The sequence below is a fragment of the Phalacrocorax aristotelis genome, chromosome 16, assembly GCF_949628215.1.
Source record: "Phalacrocorax aristotelis chromosome 16, bGulAri2.1, whole genome shotgun sequence".
Lineage (NCBI taxonomy): Eukaryota > Metazoa > Chordata > Aves > Suliformes > Phalacrocoracidae > Phalacrocorax > Phalacrocorax aristotelis.
In genome coordinates, this window is record NC_134291.1 from 13,704,931 (window position 1) to 13,720,077 (window position 15,147).

The window sequence follows — 15,147 nt, forward strand, 5'->3', positions numbered from 1 at the left end:
TTTCCACTTGGAAAAAACCCAAGACAACAAAACTCCAGCCCAGCTGATCGTGGCAGAAGCCAAGGAGATGGGAACTGAAAGGAGGGAGCTGTTAATGAAGCATCAGCAGCGAGCCAGGGGCAGGAGCTGGAGCCTGTCCAGATGGCACCGCTCATCTGCCGCATCCACTTTACACGTGAGTCCTCTCGGGGAAGAGCCCGGCCAAGCGGCTGCCCTCCGCAGCACTGATCAGCTGCAGCCTTGCCCACGGCCTCAAGAAGGGGGATTTGCCTGGGTTACTCCAGGCCTCCAACAGAATTCCCTCCATGGATGGGGAGTGACATCTTCCCTGCTGACCATCGAGGGGAAATGGAGCCCCAGACTTTGTATTTTGGCATTGCGTTCCTGCAGGGATGCACCAGTGCTCCAGTTGCAGCTCTCCCTCTGGCCATCCCTGCCATGGTGGCAGGGAAGGGCTGGGAAGAAGGAGCGGAGGGTGTAGAGAGGCAGGGGGCAACAGGAATGGGGAGCAGGGCTGGCAGAGTGGGGAGCAGGGGTGCACCGGCACGGCCCTGATGGCAGAGCGTGCTGTGGCTGGGCAGGCAGCGCCCCATCTGCAGCCCCAGCGCCCACAGCTTCCCTTCATCTCCAGTGAACCCGGATACTCGTGTTTCCTGGCCTGACAGATAAGGCGGCCTCGCCATTAATCAGGAGGCCTGGAGAATGGGATCAACGCGAGGCAGGCGTGCTGCGGAGTTAATCTCCTTTACTCCCCGATGATGGATGGAGCTCATTGCAGGCATTAATCAAGTCTGCCTGCGTGCACCGGGCAAAATGGATTCGACACTGTGCTGTTGGCAGAGGTGCTCCCCCCGTCCCTGGGCAATCCTGGAGGATGCCTGCCGCCGTGGCGGTGCCAGCTGGGGCTGCAGCACAGTGGTGTGGCGCAGGTGACAGTGGGATTATGCTGCCAGATCCTGGGGAGAGCTTAGGTGTGCCCCCACTTCTGTTCTGTGGGCGCTGGCTGTGCCTCTCTCTGGGGCCAGGGCTGGGAGGTGGGTCCTGTCTGCGGCTGGACTGTGCTCATCTGTGGAACTACTTTCTCCAATAACTTGCAGAAGCTGCTGGGATGGTTCCAGGTGCAACCAAACATCTCCGGTTCTGCAGCCCCCAGAGCTGCCTCGTACCCAGAGGAGACCCAACTGCCTGGGTGGTGAAGCTCAGATGCAAACAGAGCCAGAGCATCAGGCAGCAGGAGCCACCCACAAGCCCCTGGAGGCTCTGGGAAAGGGCTGTACGGGATGAGCAGGAATAGGACCCACTCTCAGATCCCAGCCCTGGTCGTAGCCCTGCAGAATCCCATATTTTATGGCTCTTTTCTTCTGGTGTGAGGTCAGTGCAGGGCAGAGATGAGGGGGATCACGCCCCAGCCCTGAACTGTGCTGTAGGCTGGTTTGAACACTGTGGTCTCGAGGAGCCGTGTCTCTGAGGCAAAGCAAGGCTGTTGCAGACAGCATGCGAAAAATGCTCTTTGTGTGCTTCGGATCGGTGTTGGAGGTAGTGGCCAGTGACAATAAACCCAAGTCTTTGTCCTCTGGAGGGAAAAGCTCGGGCCCGAGGAAGAAGAGGGAAATGCCTGATTCACGGACTGTGCTGTAGCACGAGTGTCACACCACAGGGAGCAGGGTACGGATTTCCAGCTCGGCCACCCCACAGCACCTGCTACCCCAAGCCCCTCATTTCTAAGGGAGAATTCCTGGTGGGGACCCCTGAGCCCTGATCTCTATTGAAGCGATGCTGGTGGCCCGCGTGGTCCCTGCTGTGCGGCAGCTGGAGGTTGCAGTATTCACTGACAGCCAACGAGTTGTGGTTTTCAGATGATTAATGACACCTCCCTCCTGACGGGAGCCATTCAGCCCCCACGGTGCCGGATGATAATGGAGTCAGGGTGGAAACTGGGCATTTCCAGAGAATAACGTCTAGTGCAGGGACCGTGGTGCTGGGGTTGTGAGCCAGCCTATTCCCCCCGGGTTGATCCTGGAAGCAGACCCAGTTTCTGCAGGTAAATGTCCCTCACCTTCATTTCCAGGATAGGTGCAAGTGGATGGGCAGAGTCCAAGGTGTTTGTTAACAGACATTTTCTTTTTCACCACTCTGCCTTAAGTGCAAAGCCCAACTGACATCAAAGCAACAGAAAGTCTAATCCCATTTTGAATCAGTGCAAGCACACGCAGTGAATGTTAAACAGGGAATCCAGCAGCAAAAAAAGGGAGGATTATCTTTAATTTCCTGAGAGAAGGTTGGAGCAAGGGAGACAGAGAGAAAAGGCAGGCACAGGACCAGAAAGAAGTGGCTGTCAGCACAGGGAGGCTTGTGGAGGAGGAGGAAAGCAGACGGATGGGGTGGATAGTGCGAGCAGCAGCGCACGTGTGTCGGGGAGAGGTGAGTCCGACGGGAGCCAAGCATTGGCACGTGGGAAGGCTGCTCCTGCTGGAGCCCCACACTGGTGCCTGCCCAAGTTCCCACGCAGATGCACGGAAAGGGATCGTGCGTAGGGTTTGCCGTGCCAGGGCAGAACCTGGTGTGGGCTGTAACTCCCAGCTCACACGTGTTCGAGCTGAGGCTGTGGAGTTGTTTTTTGAGGGAGCTTGGAGCTGGACTCCCAGAGTGATGTAACCGAGGGCTGGTTATCTGAGGTTGCACGTGGGGGGGGATTTCTTTGCTGTAAAAGACTGTAGCTGAGCAGAGCTCCCTAAATCACCTCCAAAACCCTGTTACCTGCTGGAGAGCCGACTCTAGGTAGGGTTTATGTTGCTGTCTGCCACCAGCTCTGTAAAGGGCAGTTACTGCTGCTCTTCACACTGTGGCTGATGTTCAGCTTCATGGGGCACATGTTGCTGTGTCCAGGTTCTGGCTTGGGGCTGGGATGTGTCCTGGTAGTGAAGCCCTGCTGGTGACAATGGCTGGCCAGAGGCTGCAGGCAGCAGCTCTGCTGCATGTGGTGCGGGGGCAGGAGGTGTCTGAGGCCAAACTGGGCCAAACACTCCTCTGTCAGAGTCTGCTCCCTGGGAGCGCAGCACCCTCCTCCTCCTCGTGGGCAGTGCATCTCCCTCTTGATCAACCCCCCTAATTCTTCTCTTTGGCTTCTTCCAGTAGCAATTATTGCTGGGTGGGTTTATGACAGGCGATGGAGTATATTCATACCTAAGCACCTGTGTGTCTGGATCCCCCATCCTTCTCTAGCTTTGCCCTTGACACTGCGGCCAGCGAGGTGGAGTGCTGAGCCAGGTGGAAAAGCCTGTCCTGGACGTAACGTGGGAGAGGCCGGATGCTTGCTCAGGAAAGGGTCCCCAGGGATGGGATGTGGCTGCTGAGCACCAGGAATGAGGCTGAGGCTTGCTGGGCTGCTTACGGACAGGACCAAAGGCCTGCAGTGGGGCACCCGTCGCCCTTTGGTGCTCAGTGAGCCAGGTGCTGCGGGAATGAATGTCAGGAGCTGTAGGAAGGGGCTCCTGGGAGTGGCTCTAGATCTGGGCAATAACCTGCTTTCTGCTGTGACCTGATTCAGTGCAGGAGAGGCTCATCCTCAGCCTGCACCTTCCTCCCTGCAGGACAGATACTGCGGTGCCAATGTGGGGTGCCGCAGCCTCCGCCGCAGTGGTGTTACCCTCGTGGGTGTGCAAGTACCGACCTCCAGCCCCGCTCTGACCCTGAACTAGGAGCGTCTGGGCAGCGGTGGCTGCACACCCGCCCAGGGAAAGCAACCCTGCCTGCCTATAGGAACCCTCTGCCTGCACGGCTACCTGCGTTCCCATGTCAGTCTGAGCCTGCCTGGGGGCGAGAGGCAGCCTTGGGGGTTGCAGCAGCAAGTGTTCGGGTCAAGCTGGGCATGTTCCCTGAGGTTTTAAACAGCAGCGAAGGAGGAGCCTGAGCCACAGCTGAGACAGGAGAAGCATATCTCCATCCAGCTGTTCATAACATACTTAAAATATTTTGGACATCTGGTATGGGCCCTTGCAGACCTCCTACCCGCTCAGTGGGGATGAGATGGCCGTGACTTTCCAAGGTTGGCTTTTGTGGGTGAGGCTTGGGAGTAGGTGTCTTGCACTCTCAGATCTGGGAGCCATGCCTGCTCTCACCTGGAGCCAGCACTGGCAGCAGAGCTGCCATGGACACTGCTTAGTGCATCGCTCCTGCCCACAGGGGTGCTCCCCTCCCTGGCAGCAAAGACAGCCCTTTGAGTTTCTTACTGCACCCTCAAAATAATCTCAGAATAGAGAGGAGGGCTTTGCACAGCCGCCTGGGCTGTGAGGTGAGCCGGGATGAGCTGCAGCCATCCAAGGCATGGGCTGGGGAGAGCTGGCAAAGTGTTGTGCAGTGATGTTTTGAGTCAAAACCACATCTCCTGTAGGAGCACCTAATCTGCTCCTCCCCCTCAGCCCCTAACCAAAACTGCTGCTTCAAAATGTTGCACTAGATCAAAAAAAGCTGCCTTCCCAATACTTTGCAAGGAGAGGATTGGTGTAGCAGGGGCCTCTAGATGGCAGCATCGACCTGAAGAGCTGCAAGCAGGAGCAGGGGCCCCGCCAGATGGAGCAGCCTGGCCTGGGTGGGAGCCCCCAGGCCCAGCACCCAAAGTGGGGAACACGAATCGGTGCTGCCTTGGGCATCTTTCAGCAGGGGCTGAGGACAGGGCCTGCTGCCCAAGGGTGCCTGCAGCCCGAAACTGCAAACATCTGGTCCCGGTGCAGAGAAGTAGCAAAATGTTAAAGGGGTTTCTCTGCAGTGGAAATTCGGTTGATGCTCTTGGCACCTGCTCTGTGGATGCAGGGGAATAAATATCACGGTGGGTCTGTCGGCTCTGCAGGGTGGACGTGGCTGGAGTGCTGGGATCACCCCCCAGCTGTCCAACCTCTGAGAGTCGATGGAGAGCTGAGGGATATGCGATAGGAAATGGGGCTGCTGCCTGCCTGCAGGCAGGGCCGTAAAGCAGAGGTGCTCGGCTTCGGAGCAGTCAGGAATGCCGATACGTGGTTTAATGTTCAAAGGCTGCACTAGAAATTGTGGGTTTTGGCTATATTGGGGTAATACCTCTAGTGGCACCCTCCATTCAAAAGGCTTGTGTGACACTAGAATTCAAAGCTTTGGTTACCCGGCTTTAAGCACAGGAGTGTAACTGAAGCAGCATAACCTTTGGGTGGGTCTAGTGGGGAGGCACGCCCTTACTGCCCTGCAATGGTGTGCTGCTGGAGGTCGCTGGGGTGGAAAAGCCCTACCCCTGCCTGAAGCATGATGCACACTTGGTACAAAGCAAGGCCTGGGTGCCTCTTCTGCAAAGTGGGTTCAGTCTGTGCTCAGGGAGCTGCAAAGCTTAATTAAGATCCTTAAAAGGATAAAAGGTGCTACATAAATTCAGGAGATTATTATAAATGTCACTGCACTTTACAAGCTCTGGCAAAACTCACAGGAGGAATAACAAGACCTTTCACTTCACGGCCCTTCCTAGCAGGCTACTTACAGCTTTACGCTTCAATATAGCAGCCGTAAGATGTTGACATTTATAATTAGATGTGCATAATAATCTCTTTATTCCTGAACTGAAAAGAAAGGGTGTGTCTTGAAACGTCAGTTCCTCCTCCTTGCTGAGGATCCCCCTTATTGGGATCGCTCACGAAACCATCCTTTGGTGAAATGTCCCAGAGCCTGGTTCAAAGAGGTACCGGATCTTTGCCACTCCCCCAGGGAGCTGTGGGATGGGCACTTAGTGAATAAAATCAAAGCCTCCGTGTGTTTTTAATCTGATTAGTTGATGGTAATCCAGTGGTATCATGCAGCAAAAGCTGTCCAGCTTTATTAGGCAATCTCTTGTTTTAAGAGAACTGTGCTCAGGGGAGCACTCAGCTCTGGTGTTTCTGTTAAGAACTGGCAGAAATGGGTGATTTTTGGTGGTTTTAGTGCTTTGTGGGAGTTAGGATTAATTTGGCGCTTGGGGCAGCTGGGGATCGGTGGATTTTGGTCCCGTGGGTGCCGGCAGCAGCTTTGTGCAGCCCCTCTGCCAGGGTGCTGGAGGGGGCAAAGGGCTGATGGGGTCGGACTGGGGCTGAAGGTGGGGGATCACCCCCCGGGGCCGGTCCTGTAGCACCGGATCGAGGATGGGCACTCGCTCCCCGGAGCGAGTCCCGGAGCACTGGGTCGGTCCTGGGTTGAGGATGGGGGCTCGCCCCCCCCCCCCCCCGGGGCTGGTCCGGGTCGAGGATGGGAGCTCAACCCTGGGGCCGGTCCTGGAGCACCGGCTCGGTGCCGGGTCGAGGATGGGGGCTCGTCCCCCGGAGCACCGGCTCGGTCCCGCCCTCCGGAGCCGGTCCCGGCCCGCCGGGGCTCTCCGGCCCGGGTCCCGTTCAAAGGGAGCCGCTTGGCCGGGAGCCCCAGGGGCATCCCCGGGGCGGGCGGGAGCGGGGCCGGTGCGGCGGGCTGCCGCGGCCCGGCCCCTGCCCAAATCTGCCGGCGCATCACGGTGAGTGACAGCAGCCCCGGCCCTGCCCAGCCCGCACAACCCGCCGGGCTTTTCCAATCAGGCCGGGCCGGGGAGGGATTTCCTGCCGGGACGGGGCCAGCCCGAGCGGGACTTTACCGAGCGCCGCGCCGCCCTGCGAGCCGGGCAGCCGGGACCGCGCCGCCCGCTCCCCCCGCCCCGCCCCGGTCCCGGCCCCGCTCCGCACGGCTCGGCGAGTTGCGGCTCGGCTCGGCTCTGCTCTGTACTTCTCGGTGCGGCGCGGTGCGGAGCGGCTCGGTTCGCCCCGGTGCGGGGCGGCTGGGCGGGCTGGGAGCGCTGCCAGGTGAGTGGGGCCGCCGGCTGCGGAGCCCGCCCGGCTCGGGCCCTGGCAGGGGCGGCGGAGAGACTCGTCTTGGTAGGGGACAAAAAAAAAAACCCCTTTCCCCCCCCCGCCCCCAGCCCACCCTGAAGGAGGGAGCGGCCCAGCCCCCGTCCCGGGGGGGGTCTCGGGGCGGTGGAAGTCGGAGACGGGAGCGGTGCCCCAGGGGCTGCCCGGGCAGGCGGGCCCCGCGGCGGGCAGCGCGGGGCTGCCGCCGGCCTCCCGGGGGAGCCGAGCTTCTCCCGCCCGCCCCTCCGGGACCCACTCTCGGTGCCTGCTGCTCTTTCGCATCTTCCCTTCTCCACTTACGTAATTGGTTTGGGTTTGTTTGGGGTTTGTTGTTGGTTTGTTGTTTTGGGGTTTTTTTTTTCCCTCCCCCTTCTCTCCCTCCTTTTTCCCGGCGCTGCCGTTGGCTGCGGGAATGTTTGGGATACTTTAGTTCTCCAGGTGGATTCCTGGGCTGGAGGCTCAGCTCTGCTCGGGTGGGAGGGAGGGATGTTCGCTGTTGCTTTTCCAGCTTTGTGCATTTCTTGAGTTTTACCTTCGCTGCTGTTCTTCTCTCTCAGAGGTAGAGATCGGTATTCAGAGCTCTCCATACCCCTGAACTACTCGGAGCTCCGTGTGCTCCGGGAGAGGTAGGCAGCAGCACTGTTCTGTAAGTGAGGCCACGCAGACTTTTTAAATAAGTGAGTAAATAGTCTCAGTACCCTCACTTTTTGTGAGCACTTTTGAAGAGTAGCACAAAGTTGGATGCAGATGCGGCACACAGGGTTAAATGAAATAGTTTTAAAGAACGTAGGAGGTTTCGGAAGGAGATTTGTTTGCGGCAGGAGGTTAGTGTGAGTCAAGTGGCTGAAACTTTGTTGTAATGTAGATAAGCTGGTGCAGGTGCCCCAGGACACGCTGACCTCGACGGGTACCAAACCCCCAAGTAGCCCTGTGCCGAGGGGCTCCTCAGCTGAATGAACTGTGGGCTTCAGGAGCGACGATGGGGGGGAGAACCCCCAGCCTGGTGTGGGAATCTCAGCATCCCCTTGTCCTAGCACCTAAACTACCACCGGAGCATTGCTGCTCCGGCTGCCCTGAATACTGCTGCACCCTGGGGAGGGCTGGAGCCCAGGAACCCCACGGGGGGTCTGTGCTTGTGGGCAGCTGCAGCTTCCAGCTTTACAGTGGGTGGGCTGAGCGACGCTGTGCCGTGGAATGCCCCGTCTGGTTTTGCCCCCCAACCCAGGCAGGATCTCTTTTCCTGCTGTTGCCTTCCCTTCCCTGTGGTTTCTATCTTCAAAACAGTGACCTCAATTGCTCAGAGGAAGCGACACCCGCTATTATATAAACGGCTGAGGGCAAGCGCTCTAGGAAGGGAGATGGTATGTCAGAGCCATGGCTGGAGGAACTAGAGCTGGTTCTGACCCAGCCTGGCTCAGCACAAGGGGGAGTTACAGGCTGATCTGGCGATGGCCTTGCAGCTGGCACGGCGCGTGCTCCCTGCCCTCCTGCGTGTGTACTTCTCCTCAGGAGTCGGAGCAGCCTGCCAGATGCATGGCCCTGAACCAGGAGGGATTTTCTTGCCGCCCAGTTTGGGCAGCCCAGGCACAGCAGGAGAGCATGGGCTGGGAGGTGTGAACCGCTGCCCCGGGCCCTCTCTGGGGTACCCCAGCTGGGCAGGATGTGGGCTTGATCCTGTTCTCCTGAGCGTGGTTGTGCTGCTGAATTATACCCAGCTCCTCCCTTGGGCCAGAGAGAGCTTGTGTACTGGTTAAAGGGTGTCTCGGGTCCTGGGGCACTGAGCTTCATGGGTCACGTTTGGCCTCAATTCAGAGGATGAGGGTTTACCCCTGCGTGGGAGGGGAAGGGTGCTGGGCAGGCTGACCCACTCCCATAGTTGCAGAGGATTTTGGTTAAACCTCCCCAGCTCCATCCCTTGGGTGCTGCCTCTAGGAAAGGAGAGGGGGAGATGCCATGGTGCCCCAAGCCCTACGTGCAGCCTTTAGGGAGGGGACAGCATGTGCAGCCCTGGGGGGACAGGGAAGGAGCTGTGCCCCTGTCCCCCTCCTCGGCCATCCCACAACAGCACCCTCGGGAGGTTTCCTCCACAGGTTCTTCCCTCTCCGTTTAACACGAGGATGAGCCAAGTTCCGCCAGGACTAAATATAGTCAAAGTATTTGTTCTTCGGCGTGGATAAGAAAGCTGTCGCGACGGAGCCGGGAGGTAAATGGCCTTTGAGGGCTGACTGTGCTCTTCCCCTCCGCAGGTCCTGGGCTGCTGCGCCGGGGCTCCCCAGCGTGGCTGCAGCGCTGTCGCCAAGAGGAATGCCGAAACGAAGGGGCTAACGAGCACCAGAGAGGGAGGATCTATAACTTCCAGATGGCGACAAGCCCATAATCCCTTTGGGAAAAATTAGGGACTCATCAGCGCAGCGGAGCCTGGCAAGGGGAGCAAAGTACGACACCTCCAGCTCCGGGAGTGCTGCAAGAGGCCAAGAGCATCCCGATGCCGACTGCACGGGCTGCCCTGCCCCAAGCTGCCTGGCTTTGTCTTACGGAGCCCTGGTGCTGCCAGGAGCCCGTCCCTGAGCACTGAACTATTTCTTGTTTTAATTGATTGCATGTTCTCCAACCAAACCTCATCCGGGTCCTGCTCCTTCCAATGCAGAAAGGGACTTCTGCCCTTAACAGAAAGTCTTTTTTCTTCTGGTTTTTATGTCCCATGGGATTGTAAAGTATCTTTCTTGGTGGATTTAATCTCCTATAGAAGTGTGTTTGAGGAATTACGGGCTTATTCTTATGGCTTTATAAACCACTTGGATCTGAGGGTCTCTGCCTTCCGCACTGCCGCCGCTCCCACCTGTCTGCGATGGGGCGAGAGCAGGAGCTGATCCAGGCCGTGAAGAATGGGGACGTACCCGGCGTGCAGAAACTGGTGGCGAAGATCAAGGCGTCCAAGAGCAGTGAGTATCGGGGCGCAGAGCTGCGGGCTCCCTCTCCCCAGCCAGGTGCCGCTGCCTGTCCTGGGGGGTGAGTCCCGGCAGCGCGCTCAGTGCCATCCAAGCTGGGGTGCGAGTGCTGGCTCTGAACCCCGGCGCACAAGTTACGCTGTGTCCGGAGGCGGGAGCGCAAGCGCAGAACGTGCGGATGAACGGCTGGGCTGTAAGCGATCCTTCTGGCGCGGCTGGGGTTCCCCTCGGGCTCGGGGCCAGAGACCCTGGGCTGCTCGGCGGGGACGGGCAAAGGGGAACAGCAGCAGTGGGGGGATGCCACTACAGAGGGTCTTTAGCGGTTGCCGCTCGCTCCCGGACGTATTTATCTTGTGAAAAATTATCATCCCGGCCAGTTGACTGGAACCAATCGTCAAGCCTTGAATTTCAGTCTGGTAATGTTTAACCCTTCAGCAGGGCTGTTTTTTTGCACATGCTCTCGGGAAGGTCAGTGGCAAGCATGTCTCAGAGCGAACGTTGGTCTCGCACAGGGTCCCCCAAGGGCACCAGGGTCCTGCAGGCCCTGCACAGCGTCTGGAAGAGATGGGGAGGGCGGAAAGGTGGAGGAGCAGATCATGGCCAGTGTCACGGTGCCCTCGTACGGAACTGAGCTCCTGGTCACTTGTGACCTACCAAGAGAAGGAAAGAGGGAAAAGTCAGTAAAAGGGCTCTCAGTGGGGTGTGTAGTCAGGGGAAGGTGCATGGCGCCTGCCCAGGCTGCTCGTTCAGGGGGGTCTTGTGGGTGTGTGCGTGCAAGAAGACTGGAGAGGAAAAACTGTCCTGGGGAGGGAGAGGGGAAACTCGGGCAGGAGCAGAAGCTTTCAGGCTTCTTAGGAGCAGCTTAGGGTAGAGAGGCTGGTGCTGAGAAGAGTTAGGCTGAGGATTATAAATGTGAGAAGGGGATCAGCTCCCTTGGGCCAGCTACTGGAAAGCTTTGACTGGGGCCAAAACTTCGCCCATCCCGACTGCCAGGCCTGCTGGGGGCCAGCTTCTCCCCAGAACAGGGGGTGCCTGGGCCCCCTCTCTGGGTGAAGGGACTGGGTGCCGTCACCTCCGCTTGCGGCTCAGGGACTGCGCCCATACAGGGTCCCTGAGATGGAGCAAGAGAGATTCGCCTGCGCAGGTGGGCTGAAGGACACCCCCAAGGCCAGCTGACGCAGCCCTGTTCCCCCGAGTGGGTGTCCCGTGGCCGGGCGGTGTGGGCAAGCTGGGGTGCCCGTGGCTCTCCTCCTGCACACCCCGGGGGATGAAGTTACACTTGTTTTCCCTGGTCCCCGCCAGTAGCTCTCTGTCAGTTAAACCCCATCTGCATTTTCTCTCTGGCATCTTCCCCTCCCTCCAGCCGTGGGGCACCCGTGTGAACATGTGTGTTTAACTCCCCTGCTTCAGTGGCGTCAGCAGCTCCCTCTGCTTATTTTTATTTTATTCCTTCATGGAGGGGGGGAGCCAAAAGCCCAGATCACTGAAAGGCCACTGCTGGAAGCCCTCAGTGGGGTTTCTGTGCTGGACCCACCGTGGGGGCTTGCCTGGTCACAGGAGCTTGTCCCCCACATGGAGGACATGGTTGCTCCCCATCCCTTACTGTTCCCTCTCCCTCCTCTCACCGACGCCATGTGAGCTGAGCATTTGCTGCATTTGCCGCTCATTAAAGCGCCTTTCCCATATGACAGGCTGAGATGCTGATTATTATTATTTTTTTAAATCCCTCTAAGAGTCCTTCTGCTGTCTCGGTGGATTGGGAGCTCGGTTGCTGTGATCAGCCCTCTGGGGCTCCCTGTGCCTAAAAAAGTCACCTCACATAAGCAAAAATCAAGCGCCAGTCCCAGCAGCGGGAACTTCAGGGACACATTTAATATTCACCGTGCACAGCCCTCCTCCCCGCGCAAGCGCCGCCGTACAAGTGGGTCACAGTACCTATTATTATAAGGCGGTGGGGCGGGCAGGGAGAAAGTTTTGGGGGCAGGAGCAGGAGGCGAAGGGCAGGCGAAGGTAGGCGTCCCGCCTGTGGGAAGGGGACGATGGGACGGTGCCATGGTCACTGCTGCAGCTGGAGAGAGGGGTTCCCCGCCCCGGGAGAGCCAGGCTGCTCCTGCTGAGCCCGCCGCGCTTTGCTGAGGTTCCCCAGTGCAGCAATAGAAACGTCCCGCTTTTTAATTTCCTTCTCTCTCTCCCACTCTCCTCCCCTCCCCTCCCCTCCCCTCCCCGTTGGAGCGCTGCAGAGTTTAATTGAAATTGTTAAACGACCCGTCACGGCTTTGGCCTTTCTCCCCGGCGATCAATCACGTCCCCGGGCTGGCCGCGCTCGCCAACAATGCGCCAGTTGGCCGGGCCAGGGCGGCTGCTGCGGCACCGAGGGGCTGGGGCTCCCGGGGGAGGCAAGAGGCAGAGCTCCCCTAGCTGGGGCTCCTGTCCCTGGGAAGGGGCGATGGCTGCTGGAGCCGGACGGTGCCCAGCGAGGTTCGGGTGTCCCCATCCCTGGATGTGCAGGGCTAAGGGGCAGGGGATGGTTGATGCCGGGGGGTTGGGTGCGATGCCCCCACGATAGCCAGGGGCTGGAGGAGCTGTGGAAGCCAACAGGAGCTGGACTCACTGTTTGCCTTCCTTGAGGGAGTGGTCAAGGTTTTTGTTTAAACGTGGGCGAAGTGCAAAGAAAGGGTGGCAGCTGAGCAAACTGGTGTTAAACTCTCAAGGACGGGGAGCGAAGCCCCTGCCGGGGTTCAGCTGCTGCCTCGGGGAGGTCCAGCCAGCTTCGGCCAGCTGCTTGACCCATTTCACCCATGACTTACCCTGTTTCACTAACTACGATGGGACTTTCCGGACCTTGGATATATCAAGGGCAGGGGTGTGTGCCTGGGACTGGGCAGGGTCTGGGCTGTGACCTAGCAAGTTGTTAAATGCCAGTGAAGCTTGCAGGGAGTCTTGGCTTCATTGCTGTGCCTGGGTTGGTGCCCCTCATTGCTGCGTCCCAGCAGCACAAAGCACAGCAGAGTTTTCCCAAGAGCAGTGTTGGCCCTCGGATGCTGCTGTCACTGGTCTGGCTGGGTAGGAGAGGGATAATGCTGCTTTGCGTGCTCCGAGACCGTGGCAGGCAGATGTGGGATAACTCCCTCCCTCCCTTCCCCTTAAATTTCCTCCTAATCCCAAGTAGCTATATCAGTTTAAGCCCCAAAGCATGAGGTTTAATATCTCTCCTGTGATTTGTCAGTCTCTGCCACTGGCACTCTGTGTCCCCATCCTCTGCAGAAATACCTGTCCTCCCCTCGTGTCCTGCTGGGCTTTTTCCTTCTCTCAGTGGCAGCGGGTGCATAGTTGTTTGGGGAAGAAGTTGCTCCTTTTTGTAGTTTGGGGGTCATTTTATGATGGTGTTGGATGCACCTTTGTGTTGGATGTGTCTTTGTGCTGGCCAGCAAGCCCAGCACGCCGTCCCCCCTCACCTGGAAGGACTGTCCTCCTCTTTGCTGCTGCACCCAAGACAGGTTTGTCCAAAGCCCTGGGTGCTCTACGTGGTCAGGCTGTGGGGAAGAGCCAGGACCGGCCTCAGGCAGGATCCTTATCGTTTCAGGCTCTGTTACACCTGGTGGCTTTCCCTGCTGGCGGTGGTGCAGGGATGTCTGGGCACCCTGCCTGCCCCGGTCCTGCCCCAGGCAGCGCAGTCGGCTGGACCCGGCTCTGCCGCCAACCCTAGTGTGGCCCTGGCCACATCCCTTGAAGCCTGAGTTTCGAGGACAAGTTCCCAGCGTCCTCGGCCGTGTCCTCCCCTCCTCTCCCTGCGTGCTGTAGGTCTGACGGGCTGGACCGGCTCCGCAGCCGCACGCCAGCTTGGAAAGGCCGTGGGCACGCCTGCGGAGAGACGCCGAGAAACTCTGCCGAAACGGGCAAAACTCCCTCTTCCGCTGAGACCGAGCCAGGAGCGGGGCGAGGCGCGGTGCCCAGGGGAGCCCGGCTGGCGGCCGCCCCGTGCCGGGGACCCCGCTGCCCTGCAGCCTGCCGAAATCTGCTTTTGAACCAGCCCGCGGTGGGTGGGTGGAGGAGGAAAGAGGCTTCAAAGGCTCCGGCGAGCACGGCAGCCGTGGGGATGGATGGCAGCAGGGCCGCAGCTGTGCACCACAGGGGGGTCTATCCTTCCCCCCTCCTCCTCTCGTGGCTCCCGGCCTCCCCGGGATGGGGGTCTCTATGGCAGCCTGGCATTCGCTTGGTGGGTTTTCCCACCCATGTCCTGGCTGCCCCTGCTTGTGGGGGAGGTTTAGCCCCTTTTTTCCACCTCTCTTCCTGGGAAGGAAGAGCCCCATGTGGGCAGCGGCGGTGAAAGGAGTGAATGGGCAACGGCTTTTCAAAGCCAGCCTCTAACGGGTGTTGTGTTTGGAAAGGGGCCTGGCTGCCACAGGTGCGCCTGGAGCCGGGGAAAGCGTCACCACCGTGCTGAGCGTGGGAGATAAGGCACGAGCAAACAGCGTGGCACAGGGTGATGGAGGAGGCCATGCTGGGCATCACCCGGCCCAGCGGGCATGGCCTTCTTGGGGAGCCCAGCCCCGTGTACTCTGTGCCCCATCTCCCCGTGTTCACTGGTCCACATCTCCCCCTGTCCCAGGTCTGTATTTCTGTCCCCAGCCTTTGAAAACCCGCTGGCAGGGCAGCCTGTGGCTCCTTGCTGTCAGCCTGGGCCACCTGCAGCTGCCTCTCCTCTGCCTGGGTAAAAGAGCTGGGGGGGAAAGGGCTAATTCTGGGGAAGGGGATGAGTGTGGGGTCAGTCGGGGCTATGCTGCCTTCCCTTGGGAATGGCCGGGGGGGTATCCCAGGGACTTGCTGGTCTCCCAGGGGGATGGGAAGGTCCCTTAGGGTTGTGGATGGAGCCAAGCTGGCAGCCATCCCCAGTGTCACAGGAGGGAGACTGAGGTTTGGTATAGGAAGGGAATTTTCCATCCTTTGGGTGCTTCCCAGTGACTCAGCGTAGAGCAGGGGGCTCAGCTCCCCCTTTCTGAGGGCTGCGGGGGCCGTTGAGGTTGTCTGACCCAGAAACACAGGACGATTCGGATGACGACAGCTCGAAGGCAGACAGGGAGGGCAGCCCCGAGCCGTGGGACGGCATGTGCCAGGCTGCTGCTGGCACACGGGCACCGTAACGGGGACAGGCTCCCCAGGGCTGTGCCCAGGCAGGGGAGGACGGGATGCGGCAAGGACACCGCCAGTGTGGGTGTCCTGTCCTCCAGCTGGGGCCAGGGACGAGCTGGGGGCACAGGGCTGGTTGCAGGCAGGAGGAAGCTGATGGATAAAGACTTTCCATGTGCCAGCGACCTGTGCAAAAAGTCAGTCAGCCCCAC

At 59.3% G+C, this 15,147-nt stretch overlaps 1 protein-coding gene across 1 annotated transcript in view; it reads left to right on the forward strand.

Moving 5' to 3' along the window:
- The first annotated feature begins 6,568 nt into the window (after positions 1 to 6,568).
- The window catches only part of CASKIN2 (CASK interacting protein 2), a 35,416-nt gene continuing 26,837 nt past the window's right edge, over positions 6,569 to 15,147 (forward strand). The window contains exons 1-2 of the mRNA XM_075111091.1: positions 6,569 to 6,815; positions 9,107 to 9,802. Of these exons, the coding sequence (XP_074967192.1) occupies positions 9,709 to 9,802 (94 nt within the window). The 5' untranslated portion in view covers positions 6,569 to 6,815; positions 9,107 to 9,708. The remainder of the gene's footprint in view (positions 6,816 to 9,106; positions 9,803 to 15,147) is intronic.